At 56.9% G+C, this 11,438-nt stretch overlaps 1 protein-coding gene across 1 annotated transcript; it reads left to right on the top strand.

Moving 5' to 3' along the window:
• Positions 1 to 25: 25 nt before the first annotated feature.
• Positions 26 to 637, top strand: D7B24_008391 (uncharacterized protein; the record flags this gene model as incomplete). Its single annotated transcript, XM_028642479.1, has 1 exon — positions 26 to 637. A coding segment is annotated over one exon (612 nt), but the record flags the coding sequence as incomplete, so codon positions are not given.
• Positions 638 to 11,438: the final 10,801 nt, after the last annotated feature.

Genomic DNA, 11,438 nt, shown 5'->3' with positions numbered 1-11,438 from the left:
CAACTGCTTGCTCACACAAAAATAGCACACGCTCCTCCAACGCCTCATCGGTCTGCCCCAGTTGCGCTCCCTGCACATTCCAAAAATAGCAGACCACGCAGCGGGCAACTACGACCCCCGGGAGCTCGCCCTGCAGATCGTCGACATCATCTCGCTGCGCCCAGAGATCCAACTCTGCTACGTTGGCATTGGCAAGAAGTGCTTCGAGATCCTCGAGAATAAACCCCTCGACTCGTCTACGCACGGCGTCGCCACCACGGACCCCACGGCCGAAGCAGGCGCGCCTGGTAGCGGCCACGTGGTCCCGGGCCAGCACGGTTCAGGTGGCGACGAGGCCGCCGACGACGACGAAGAGGACGCGAGCGACGATGACGAGGATGCGAGCCAGGTCGACACATCAGAGGACGAGAACGAGGACGGGCCTGGCGGCGGTGGTGCAGGCAACGCCAACGACGCAGCCAGCGTGGTCGATGTTGACGACTCGCAGTCCGAGGCGTCGCTTGGCTCCAGCGACTCTGATGCAGACTCATTCCGTGAGGCGGACCACGTCGGGGCCAGGCCGCGCCTGCGCCTGCGTGAAATTTTGTTCTACGACGACAAGGTCGCCATCTTCAAAGCGCGCCACGGACGACTATAGATTGGGGGTTCGCCTTCGTCGCGGTAAGGCTCGCAGGTGAAGACGAGCCCTTCCTCCCAACGGGAAACGCATGGTGGAGGATGTAATACGATCCACAATCTTGAGGGTTGCGGGTCAGCATGGACAGACAGAGGAAAGATTCGGGTCGTCGACGACCCTGTACTTGAACCTGAATCTGGGCCTGGGATGTACGACGATCTTGTGCTCGCCTTCCCTTTTTTTCATCTTCTTCTTCTTTTGCTGCATCTGTTGCGTCTACGATACCATCCACAGCATTGTCTGATCTGCTTGCTTTGTATTTTTTTTTCTCCCCCTTGGTTTTGGTTCTGCTGCTCGCCTGCCTGCGTGTCGTCGCGACACGGTTAGATTTGAAAAGCGTAACGGGAAGGCGCGGACGGATGGGAAACTTGGGCTGGGCATTCTAGGTAGGTAGCCAAAGCGGAGGGAAATGGAAACATCGCGAGAGCGTTCGGCGCTTGTTCTTTTTCCATTTGGTATAAGCCTAGCTCTTTCATCTTTTGGTTCATCCTGTTCTCTTCTTCCTGTGATGTTCGTCGCCGTCTACCAGTTGCCCCTGTTCGTATCTGGTCCGCGTCGTCTGATGGCTTTTCCTCGTTTCCTTTACAGCATCGCCCATCTGCAGCGATGCTCAGTTTCCACAAATGGAATCCATCCAGGACATGACAGACGTCTCCCAGTACGTATCCTGCCAGGAAAAGCAGGATCTCGCCCCCCCCCCCTTTTCCCTGATGCCCCAGCCCAGACCATCCATCTCCACTCGTCATTATCTACCTGTTTTGGCACATGGTGCTGGGGACTCACCACCACTACCAACCACCTTGTCTACTCGACAGAAAGAAGCAGATCATCTCTGGTCGGGGGCTGGCAGTGACGTTCACCAGGGACGAATGACGTACGACGACAGTCAGAGGCATGCCCCGACCAGGACAGACTTGGCTTTCGTTTTTTTCCTCTTCTGCCCCCAGCGAGCCCTGCCGTTTCCCCTTCCCACGCCCTGCCACGCCACTTCACCCCCCCTCTGGCTCCCACGGCCCCCGCTCTCGACCGGGACGCCACGGACACGCCCCCATCGAGCAGCGGCAAAGCAAACGAACGAACGAACGCGCGCCAAGAAAAGGGGGAGAGTGACGAAAGGACTGGACGGGAGGAAGTGGAGGGCAGGGCAGGGTGTGGCAGGGCAGGAGACGGGATGGGAAGAATAGGGGGCGTGTGTATGTGTGCGTCTGCGTCCGCGCGCGCGCACCCACGAAAGGGGGGGGGGGGGGCTTCAGACCTGGACTGGCTGGCTGGCTGGCTGGCTCCGCGAAGATACTCCGCGCTAGAGAGATGCAGTCCGCGAGTGGTGGGGAGGTACTACGGTTTCGGGAGGAAGAGACGCGATCCCTTCCTCCTCCTCCTCGAGGCACGCCCCCTCCCTATCACTCTTTTCTGTCTCCTGACGAACGAACAGTGCCGGGAGCACAGCCAACGAAGCCGATTCGGGTTGGCTCAAAGGAGACAGTCGGCAGAGGAGGGCTTTTGCTTTGGTCTTGGTGGGTGGGTGGGCATCTCTTCTGGCCTATCCTATGCCGCCGCATACGGTGTCGAGAGAAGTGAAGGGGGGGTGTCGAGGTAGCGCGCGGAAGAACGACAGAGGGAGGGGGGCGCATGAGTCGCGATAAAGGGCCTTGCTTGGTAGATTCTCGCCTGTCTTCTTCCTCTGCCTTGATGCGGTTCGCCTGGGACGGTTAAAATCACGCGATAAAACGGCCAGAACTTTGTGGTGTTGGGGTTGGGGACCGGCTAGGCGAGGCACGAGGGATGGGCCGGAAGGATCACGACCCCTGCTACAAGAAGGCCAGGCAGCTCTTGTGAGAGTGCTGCATGGTGTTGAAAAGGGCCCTTGAGGGGGTGTCCGTGGTAGATTCATGGTACAACTGCGATTATTCCGGCGAGGCCATTTTAACAGACACGTTGACCATGTGGAGAAGATCGGTCTGCTCGATAATTGTACTCAGCACATGGTCGACCGTGTTACAGCTCAACAGGCCATTGCTATACCTCCTCGATGTCCCAGAATCATCCGAATATGCAAAACCTTCTGAGCTGGTGATAACTCGTTCGCTGAATGCCGATGGTAGGCAGGGTTTGACACGCCATTCCGCATATCTTTGAAAGACTTAAGCCCCATGCAGTGGTGGATGGATTATTTTTCTCGACGAAGGAGCATCTTGCATGCCCCCAATTTCCTAGAGGCCCCTGGACACAGATACAGACCCTTTGCAGAAACTTTGATGATCAAAAACTGTTCATGGGAGGTCATTGCTCCTTGTTACCTGCGAGCTTCGTCTGTTGCGAATCCTTTTTACCAGAAATAGCAAGCGAGCAAGGTGACCACAAGCTCGTCGGCGACGGCGATGGTCAGGAGAGATTGATAACTCAATCTGGAAAGATCGATATTGCCACCCACCCTACATGCAAGCTGATGCTGGATACAGAGAGGTAGCTAGCTACTGGGTCTGGCCGATAGATGATGGCCTTGCCTGACCGAGAGATGAGATGCCAGTCTTCCCACAGAGCGTTTCCACCACCCAGGGTCTCCCTGGTACCGAGCATGACATGGAGTATCTACAGTCTTCATTCAGTGTAGTATCATAATGGTGCATGGTTTTGCGCCATTCCTTCAGGTCTACCAGACCTCAATGAGGCGACGCGGCGGTGGCATCCGTTGAGTCTCCACTGTGGTCGGATGGAGGCCGATTCAGGGGCCCATCAGGCCGTCGCCCACGAGGCCGGCGCCGTGCGCATGCGCTCCTTGGGTCCTTGTTAAGGCTGCTAGGTTCTGGCTCCTGTTTCTATTCAAAGAAACAACGAGAGCTGAGGAGTAGTGCCAACGCAAGGGCGGCCAAAGCTTACCGGCCCTTCGCTGTGGGCTGAAACATCTGGCAGGCGAGGTGCAGAAGGGAAATTGCGATCAAATCCAGGGGCTGGCGGGTCAACGATTTGCAGGTGATCGGCCGATTTTGACATGGAGCTTTAGCCACGCCGTCGTGCTTTGATCTTCTTCCAGTCACACCAAGAACGTGATTGAAGAGGCAGGATTCGGGGGCCGAGCGACCACCTCGTGCGCACAGGAGAACGCGATAGCAGTCGCCTCACAGGCTGACGTGAGAGTGTAAGGCTGAAGCCGGCATGCAAGTTGATAATCGGGGGCCATTCTTGTCCACTGTTACGCGGGTGGGGTGGTTGGTTTGATGATCTCACTGCGTGCGCACCGAGTGCAAATATCGCCGAGTCGCAAAGCAGGTGCTGTTCTTGCAACCTTCTCTCGCCTTGGGCAGCTCGCTTCCTCTTCCCAGCTCAATGGATGGCGTGTCAATGTGGTTCGCCAGGTCAGGGTGATCAACCTTGAATGCCAGGATCCCAAAGAGCACATCATTTCCGAATTGCATTGTCCTCTGCGCCGCCTGAGTCGAGATGCGGATGAACACTGGACGAACGCTTGGGGGGCCGGGGCCCAGGATCGACGACGAAGAATAAATAGCAACTTTGCGGGGATAAGGTTGCTGTTTGACGGGGTCTAAACCCTCATCCGTCCTACCATCACACCATCCCCTGTTCTCTTGCCCTGACCACTGGTCTTCGCCGGGACGACGGGTTGAAAGAGGATAAACCAAACAGAAGCATTGGCCCAAGGTTTGGGGGCCCGCATCCGCATCTTTGCCACTTCTTGCCCAGTCTGTCGAGATATACCGCAAATCTGCTGGTGCAAATTGGAAGCCGCAGTGACATTTCCACGGCACAGAAGTGAGAGGGGGGGATCGACCAGGCTTCTATTCTAGGCTCGACGTCAGGGACATCCTCCAAGGCCTTGACCGATGCCGCTGAGGTCGCCGCTGGACTAGAACGAAGCGACGTGGGAAGCGGAAATTGCCAACTGACGACTTGGCAAGTTTGTACTGCAGGCTTTGTAAGAAAGACCCTGCATATTTCCATGTCCTACGGTTCGAACGTGCATCGACCGGGTCAACCGTAGAGGAAGAGCCGTCGCCTAGAAATTGCCTTTTTGGGAGAGCCAACCTCTTTGATGGGGCAGCAGTGCTCAGTGGAAATCCAGCATGACTTTCGAAGCGGTGGATGCTTCTCCTGGCTTTTTGTCGCCCTCGTCGCCACCTACCATCTGCAGTACGATGGGCGGTATCACCCTGGCTTGGGCCAGGCAAGCCCAGGCCTGAGTTTTGCAGGGCGGATGGGGCGAAGATCCTCTCTAGTCCATGACGAATCGGGAATCTATTTGAACCTGACAAAAAAGTGATGTAGGCGTATGTCCATCAGAGACGTGGGTAGGTATACCCAGTCAGGAAGGCGAAGAGGGCATTCGTGGTAGTGGCATGCAGCTCGATCCCGTTGGGAACAAGAGCTTCGGGTTTCGTTCAAACGTGTGAAATGACGTTGCGGATGCTATTCGAGGCGACCACGTTGTTGCCGATCGCGTTGCCTGGTGGGCACCGGGTACCGCACTGAGCATCTCGGCGGATGGGTGTGGGACCTCTGTGACCACCACCGACAATCTCGGGTAATTCAGCAGGGAGGCAGACCTGTCGTGGGGCGCTAATGACGTCTTGTGGCCCTGTCGCGTTGTGGCCCCGGTGCCTTGTCACAACGCACCCAAACAATCAGTGGACCAGGGGACGGATTGTCATGTTACCCTGTATCTACATGTAGCTGAGAGTCTCGGTGAAAGACCCAAGAATGGCAGCCAAGCCCGCCTTGCCATCCATATGTAGACTACCGTGATGGAAGTAATGCATGCAAATGTCTGTTGATAGTCAGGCAGCAGATTGACGTACAGATGGCTCATTGAACTACCAGTATGTGCCTCCCTTCGTCTGGTTCTGTGACACATGATTCAACAGCGGGTGGAAATGGTAGCCGGAGCCATGAACAGCCGAGGTGGTGGTAGATTCGCGGCAGAGCATTCGGTCTGCTACCGTAAGCCTTTTCTTCTTCTTTTGGGCTGGAAGCGACCACGATGGGGCTTGCTTGCCTACTGGCCCGGAGAGTTTCCAGGATGCCGAGTCATGAACCATGGGGATGACATGACCAGATAGATTAGCAGATCGATCGCAGCAGTCGGTCAGTGCAACAGTCATGTACTCTGCTGGCCTTCGGTGAGCAGTCGGTGGCACGGAGGCTTCGCAGCTGGGCTTTTGATCCGCGAAGGAGAGACGGCCAGTGACGCAGTATGAGTAAAGAGTCGGTGACCTTGACACGTCTCACGTGTTCGGGGGCCAACTTACGCCTATTATCGTCTCAAGCTGAAAGATCGCGGTCTGCATGTGCCATGAGTCTGCCATCAGAGCCGTACCTCTTGTGCCCGACCTGTCTGTGATGGGAATTGAAGACGCCGAGGGTGCTCAGAGATTTCCTGCACACCCAGACGCATCACAGATTTGCTTTTCGCCTAGCAACCCGGGCAGGGCGACGTAGGGCCCCGAAATCAGGTTAAACCCAACGAGAAGCAGACCCTGATCCCAGAGGCCTCATCCCAAATCGCGAGAGAGTTGCGCTGGTAAATGATCATAGTTCTGATTCAGGGCAGGGTACCCTCGTAGCTTGTGTAGCTGCTTTGGGTGCCGGGGTGGTGTTTACTGGGGTCAGTCTGCGGGATTTGAGCAGACCTCGTGGCCAAACTTCATCTCGCCAAAGCTGGAGGGCGAATTACTCCGTTTGAAATCCGCTCGCTTCGCCTTGTCTAGCGTGAACGATGACCTATTTTGAGAGGAGGAGGTCCTTGAGAAGGGACCGGGCAAGGAAGCTAGGCTTTGGGGAAAACAACATGGTGAGAGCAGATCGAAGGGGGGGCATGTTGAAGAGGTGCGGACAGCATGAGGGCCATGATGGGGTCGGTAGGATGAGGGGCAAAGCCGATTAGCCTCCTCGCATTTGGCGCAGCAAAGAAGCATCATGCGTAACGTACATGTACAACAGGCACCGAGCCCCCTTCTGTCCAGAGACTTCAGCCACGGGGCGAGACGCGCGCTTGTCGCGTTTAATGTACAGCAACCGCCACCACTGCTGCTAGCAAGATGCGTCTGTGCGTCTGTGTCCACCCAAGTCGACTGTGCTGTGCCACTGTGGGATGCGCTGGCCGGGGTGTCGATAATGCCGCACTGCGCCGTTCGGCTACAGACAAGCAGGGGGTCTGACGTGGGAATGGTGCCATTCTCGACCGTTGCGAGAAGCACGCTTGAGCGGCAAAAGCTCTGAATACGTCATGCTTTCTGGCGCGACGGACACCAAAACGTCGACAGAAGCGCCAGGGATCACGGCACTGTGGACAGTCGAGCGGAACGCTTTGCAGGCGTGGTAACGTAACGCAGGACGGTTGCCTGTTCTGGTCCTCATCGCGCCAGAGCTATGGTCGGGTATCGGGCACTGACCGTTGCATGTGCTGATAGCCAAGATAGCAATTGATACCCCCCGTACCTTGCCGAGCTAAGGTGCCTAGTCTGGGTAAGAAGTACGGTGCCACAAACGAGCATTCCGACTCTACCGGCTTTTTTTTGACGGTTGTCCGAATGCAAAGATGCAGCAGGAAAGCTTAAATGAGTTGATCGAGTGAGAACGAAGTCCGGGAGAACAGCTGTCGGAAACACGTCTCGCTGATGCCTGTGCAACGACGGAAGATGAGGACGTGGGTCCCGCGTGGGAGGTCAAAGCCGCAGCGCCGAAGGCACTTGGACATCGTGCGTGACAACCATGCTACCAGCAAAACCATAGCCGATGCTAGACGCAAGGCCGGGTTGGAAGAGTTCAGGTAAATGACGATGAGAAGGAGCGCCGTTCATCTTACGACGGGCGTTGAGACCCAGGGTCAAGGATTACGAAAACAGAGCGCCCGAAGAAAACCAGGTGGACCGGGGGGGGGGGGGGCGGGAGTTTGCATGTGCGACCACGAAATAGTCCTTATCCTAGCTCGATCAAGCTGGAAAGAAGACAGTCCATCAGATGCAAGAACGGCCGAGGCCAAGGCCATGTTCATGGTTCAAGGCAGACGAGAGGAGAGGGAAGGCAATGGACGGAGAAAACAAAACACAGGTGACAGACAGGCAGGGGCGACCAGGTTGGCGCGAAAAGAGTGCCTGATACTCGAGTGTGGTTGTGAGCATGTGCGCAGGAGCATGAGCCACCAGCCAAATGCCAAAGCCTAGCCTCGGGCCCGAAGCAAGTGTAGCCCGCCTGCCTGGCCCCACCGGCCCTTGTCCTGGAAAGTAATAAGGCCAAAAATATCCTAGGTGTCTAGGGTAGGTTCCCCGAGATCTTTTGGTGCCACCAGTTTGTACTGACATGCTGCCCGGGTAACGTATTCAGGCAGCATGGCACCGAGGGTGATGCTCCAACTTTCGATACCATATGTTTCGATAATGGCAGTGAAGTGAGGAGCGGCAGTGAAGTCAGCAGAGTGGACAAACTGGGACGGCGAGTGTGGTGGTCCTTGCCCTGGCTGACACGCAAGACACGGTACCGTTTCTACTGCTGATGCGCGTCGGTGTTGCTTCGCGCATCCAAAGCCCGGCCCCCATTTTTCGTGCGCTCCGCTGCTCTTGCCCAAGGCATGTGTGTCCCTGGTCGGTCGGTGAGCTGGTGTCAATCCTGCCGCAGGCTGCTCCACCGCCCACGACGGCTGACGGTGGCCAGGCTAACGGGCTAAGTCGTCTAACCTTCTGCATCCGGTTAGCCGCCCACTCGGGCTTTTTGCCGCGACCCGGCCCCCTTCGTTGGCAGCAACGCGGGTGGCGGCGACTGGCGGTAAAAGCACGGGACCCGAAAGACGCCAGATGAGGCTTGGCGAATGGGGACGTGCCAAGTCCAGAGTGGCTCCTCCCTGGCTGCTGCTGCCCTGCAGCCCCACCGCGCCTGCCTCCACTTTGAGTTGAGTCAAGGTACCGAGCAGGCAGACAGGCAGAGCAAAAGGACCCAAAGGGACACAAAGGTACTTTGCAGCTTACCACCAGATCAAGTCCCCATCAAAAAATCCCATCGCCCGTCGCCCATCACCAATCCAGCTCAAGCATCATGAACAGGGATCTCGATCCTACTCAATCTCTCCCACTCACTCTTGCTCACTGTCATTCCAAACCATTCAGTCTCCCGCTTCCAACTCCTCCTGGCTCCTGGCACCTACACAGTATCTCCTGCCTGGTGACTTGACCACTCAATTTTGTCCAGTCTAACCCCTCTTTCTTCTTTCTCCCTCTTCCGGGTGCCCCTCGCCCCCCTGCCATATTTCATCGCCCCGCCTACCGGCCTTCACCCCTCCCCTCTGAGATACATGGTACACCCCGCTGAGGTCTGAGGAACACACTCCCTCATCCTTTCGTCTTTTTGCACCGGATGGAGATGTAGGGAGCAACAGAAGGACGGCCATGACGGAAATTCTGTGCTCAATGTCCTCGAGACGGCAGCCAGAGTTGACTTGCTGTCTTTCCTCAGCCATCAGCGACTCTTCGCCATACCACGACCCTCCCGAGACACGCCTCTCCCGCGCACCTTGTTGTTCCTTCTCAGCCCTCTTTGCGATGCTGACAGATGCTATTCCCGGCGCTCTGTCTCGGATCAGCAGCTCTAACGTGCTAGCTCATAGGCCGGCCCCCCAGACCGTTCCATCAGAGAGCAGAGAGTGGAACTCTTCGCGTCTTTTGGCTGCTTGGTAGATCCTGGCACCAGCAGAAGACGTCTCATTGACCACTTTCCGACAGGAGCAGCGATCATAAACTAAACCATGAACCTTGACCATCTCCTCCCGACCCCGCCGGGTCCGCCGCCGGACGCTCGAGCCGGCCTCGTCTGCTGGAACCTCTCCCCCCCCCTCAAGTCCATCATCCGTCCCGCAGCCCTGTCGCTGTGCTCAGACATGGCATGGCACGATGTGAGCCGTGTCCAGTACTACCATTGCCCTACAGCGGACAAGGTCAGATCTGAACAGCCCCAGTACACAATCTACTGTGTTGGTGCTACCTCAAGATTTTGCGAGTTCTGGCTCCTGACCTGAACCTTGCCAAGTGTGCGTGCTGTCGTCCTGGTTCTGTCACAATCCTGGAGTCTTTGCGTGTTACAGACAAGGTGGGCTATGGACGAAGAGACACAGCGCGATGCTCAGCACGATGCTCAGCACGCCGTGTCAGCCTGGCTGCTCAGTCAGGCCGTCAGGCAGGCAGGCAGGCAGTCAGCCTGGTGTACGGTGAACTGCATCCTTTGTTGTGTACATACGGCCTCTCTCCCTCTGTCTAAAAGAGATACACAAGCATACGATACCCCTTCGTTGCACACTGCCCACAGAGGTCAATATGACAACGCGCCATCCAGACGCTGCCATGTCAGAAAGCAGATGACCAGACATGGAAACCTGACCTGGCTGCCATGGTCGTCCCAAGTGGGCTGTCATCCTTAACGGTCCCGCATGCGAACCCTCCCCCTCCCCCTCTTCGAGAAGTTGAACGACCATGGCCGGGACCGGGACCGGGAGGGGCGTGAAGAGCACATCGTTGATCCATGTTCGTCTGCCCTTCTCGTCCTGCTTTGGCCTCCCGGCCTCCCCAAACCCACTCCCCTCACCACACCCCCCCTTGCGGCCGGTACCTTGTCTTTCCCATCCGTTCCTGAGCCCCCTGCCCTCCACCACCAGTACCCTCCCCCCCTACCCTACATACCCTACATTACCCCCCTCCACCACCACCACCTTACCCTACCTTACCGTACCGTACCATACCCTGCCTCGCCTTGCCTTGCCTTGCCTTGCAATCCCGCCCGCCGCTCGCCGTCCTCGACAGGCCTGCCTGCGTCCGTCGGCCCTGTGTGGCTCTTCCTCTCTCCCTCCCTCCCTCCTTGTGCCTACCGAAGCATGTACATGGCTCCTGGTCATCCTCTCTCCCCATGACGCCGCGTCGAGAAGCCCAGTCCTGAGTCTCCACCATCTAATCACTGCCCACTCCCCATTTATAAGCCTGGCCGCTCCTTGACCCTGTTCACTCTTGTGAGGCTGAGATCTTAAACCTCCCATCGATACCAATATAGCATCGTCTTCTACCCACGAAGACTCCGCCCAAGTGATCCTTCAACGTCAAATACCGACGCTACCTTGGTGCCTTGCTTCCAATACCGGCTCTTCTTCTTCTTCTTCTTCTTCTTCACTTATAACCCCAAACGCCAACACCGATATCATCCATCACCTGACGAACACTACTCCGTCACCACAACATCACATTCCCTCCCTCCCCCCACCTGGCTCGGAAACATACATACACGGCACTCTCGTCGCCAGCTATACACTTCGAACCTCCTACTTCATCCAGCCCGTATGTGTCATCCAGCGCTCCTTGACTCCTCCTACTCTTCTTCTATTCCCATGGATTATCCTCCTCACGTCGACCAAGCCTGCGAGAACCCTCACTCACTTGCTCCCAGATCTAGAGCCACGAGCCAAGCATCTGCAACCGCTGCTCACTTCGCCAACGTTCACCTGAGTGACTCGCCTCGTAGCTTTTACGAGCAAAATCCTTTGAGAGCACCCCAGCCACTACACCCAGCTCGGCGCACCAGCTCCGACGTCCCAGACCCGTCGTGTCTCCCGCGACCACATTCGCAGACCTACTCGCCATTTCCTGACCTATCGCCCGCGATACTGAACGGGCAGTGGCCTGAACCGTCCGAGACGAGACCGCTAGTCAGGGTAGAGCCCGCGCCGTACTATTCGCCTCTCACACGACCATCTACCGTTCCAGCTCAAGCAGAAGCCAGG

This window comes from Verticillium nonalfalfae (assembly GCF_003724135.2).
Source record: "Verticillium nonalfalfae strain VnAa140/NRRL 66861 chromosome Unknown scaffold_74, whole genome shotgun sequence".
Classification (NCBI taxonomy): Eukaryota; Fungi; Ascomycota; class Sordariomycetes; order Glomerellales; family Plectosphaerellaceae; genus Verticillium; species Verticillium nonalfalfae.
Note: the sequence above shows the minus strand (reverse complement) of the source record. Positions and strands in the feature narration are given on the sequence as shown.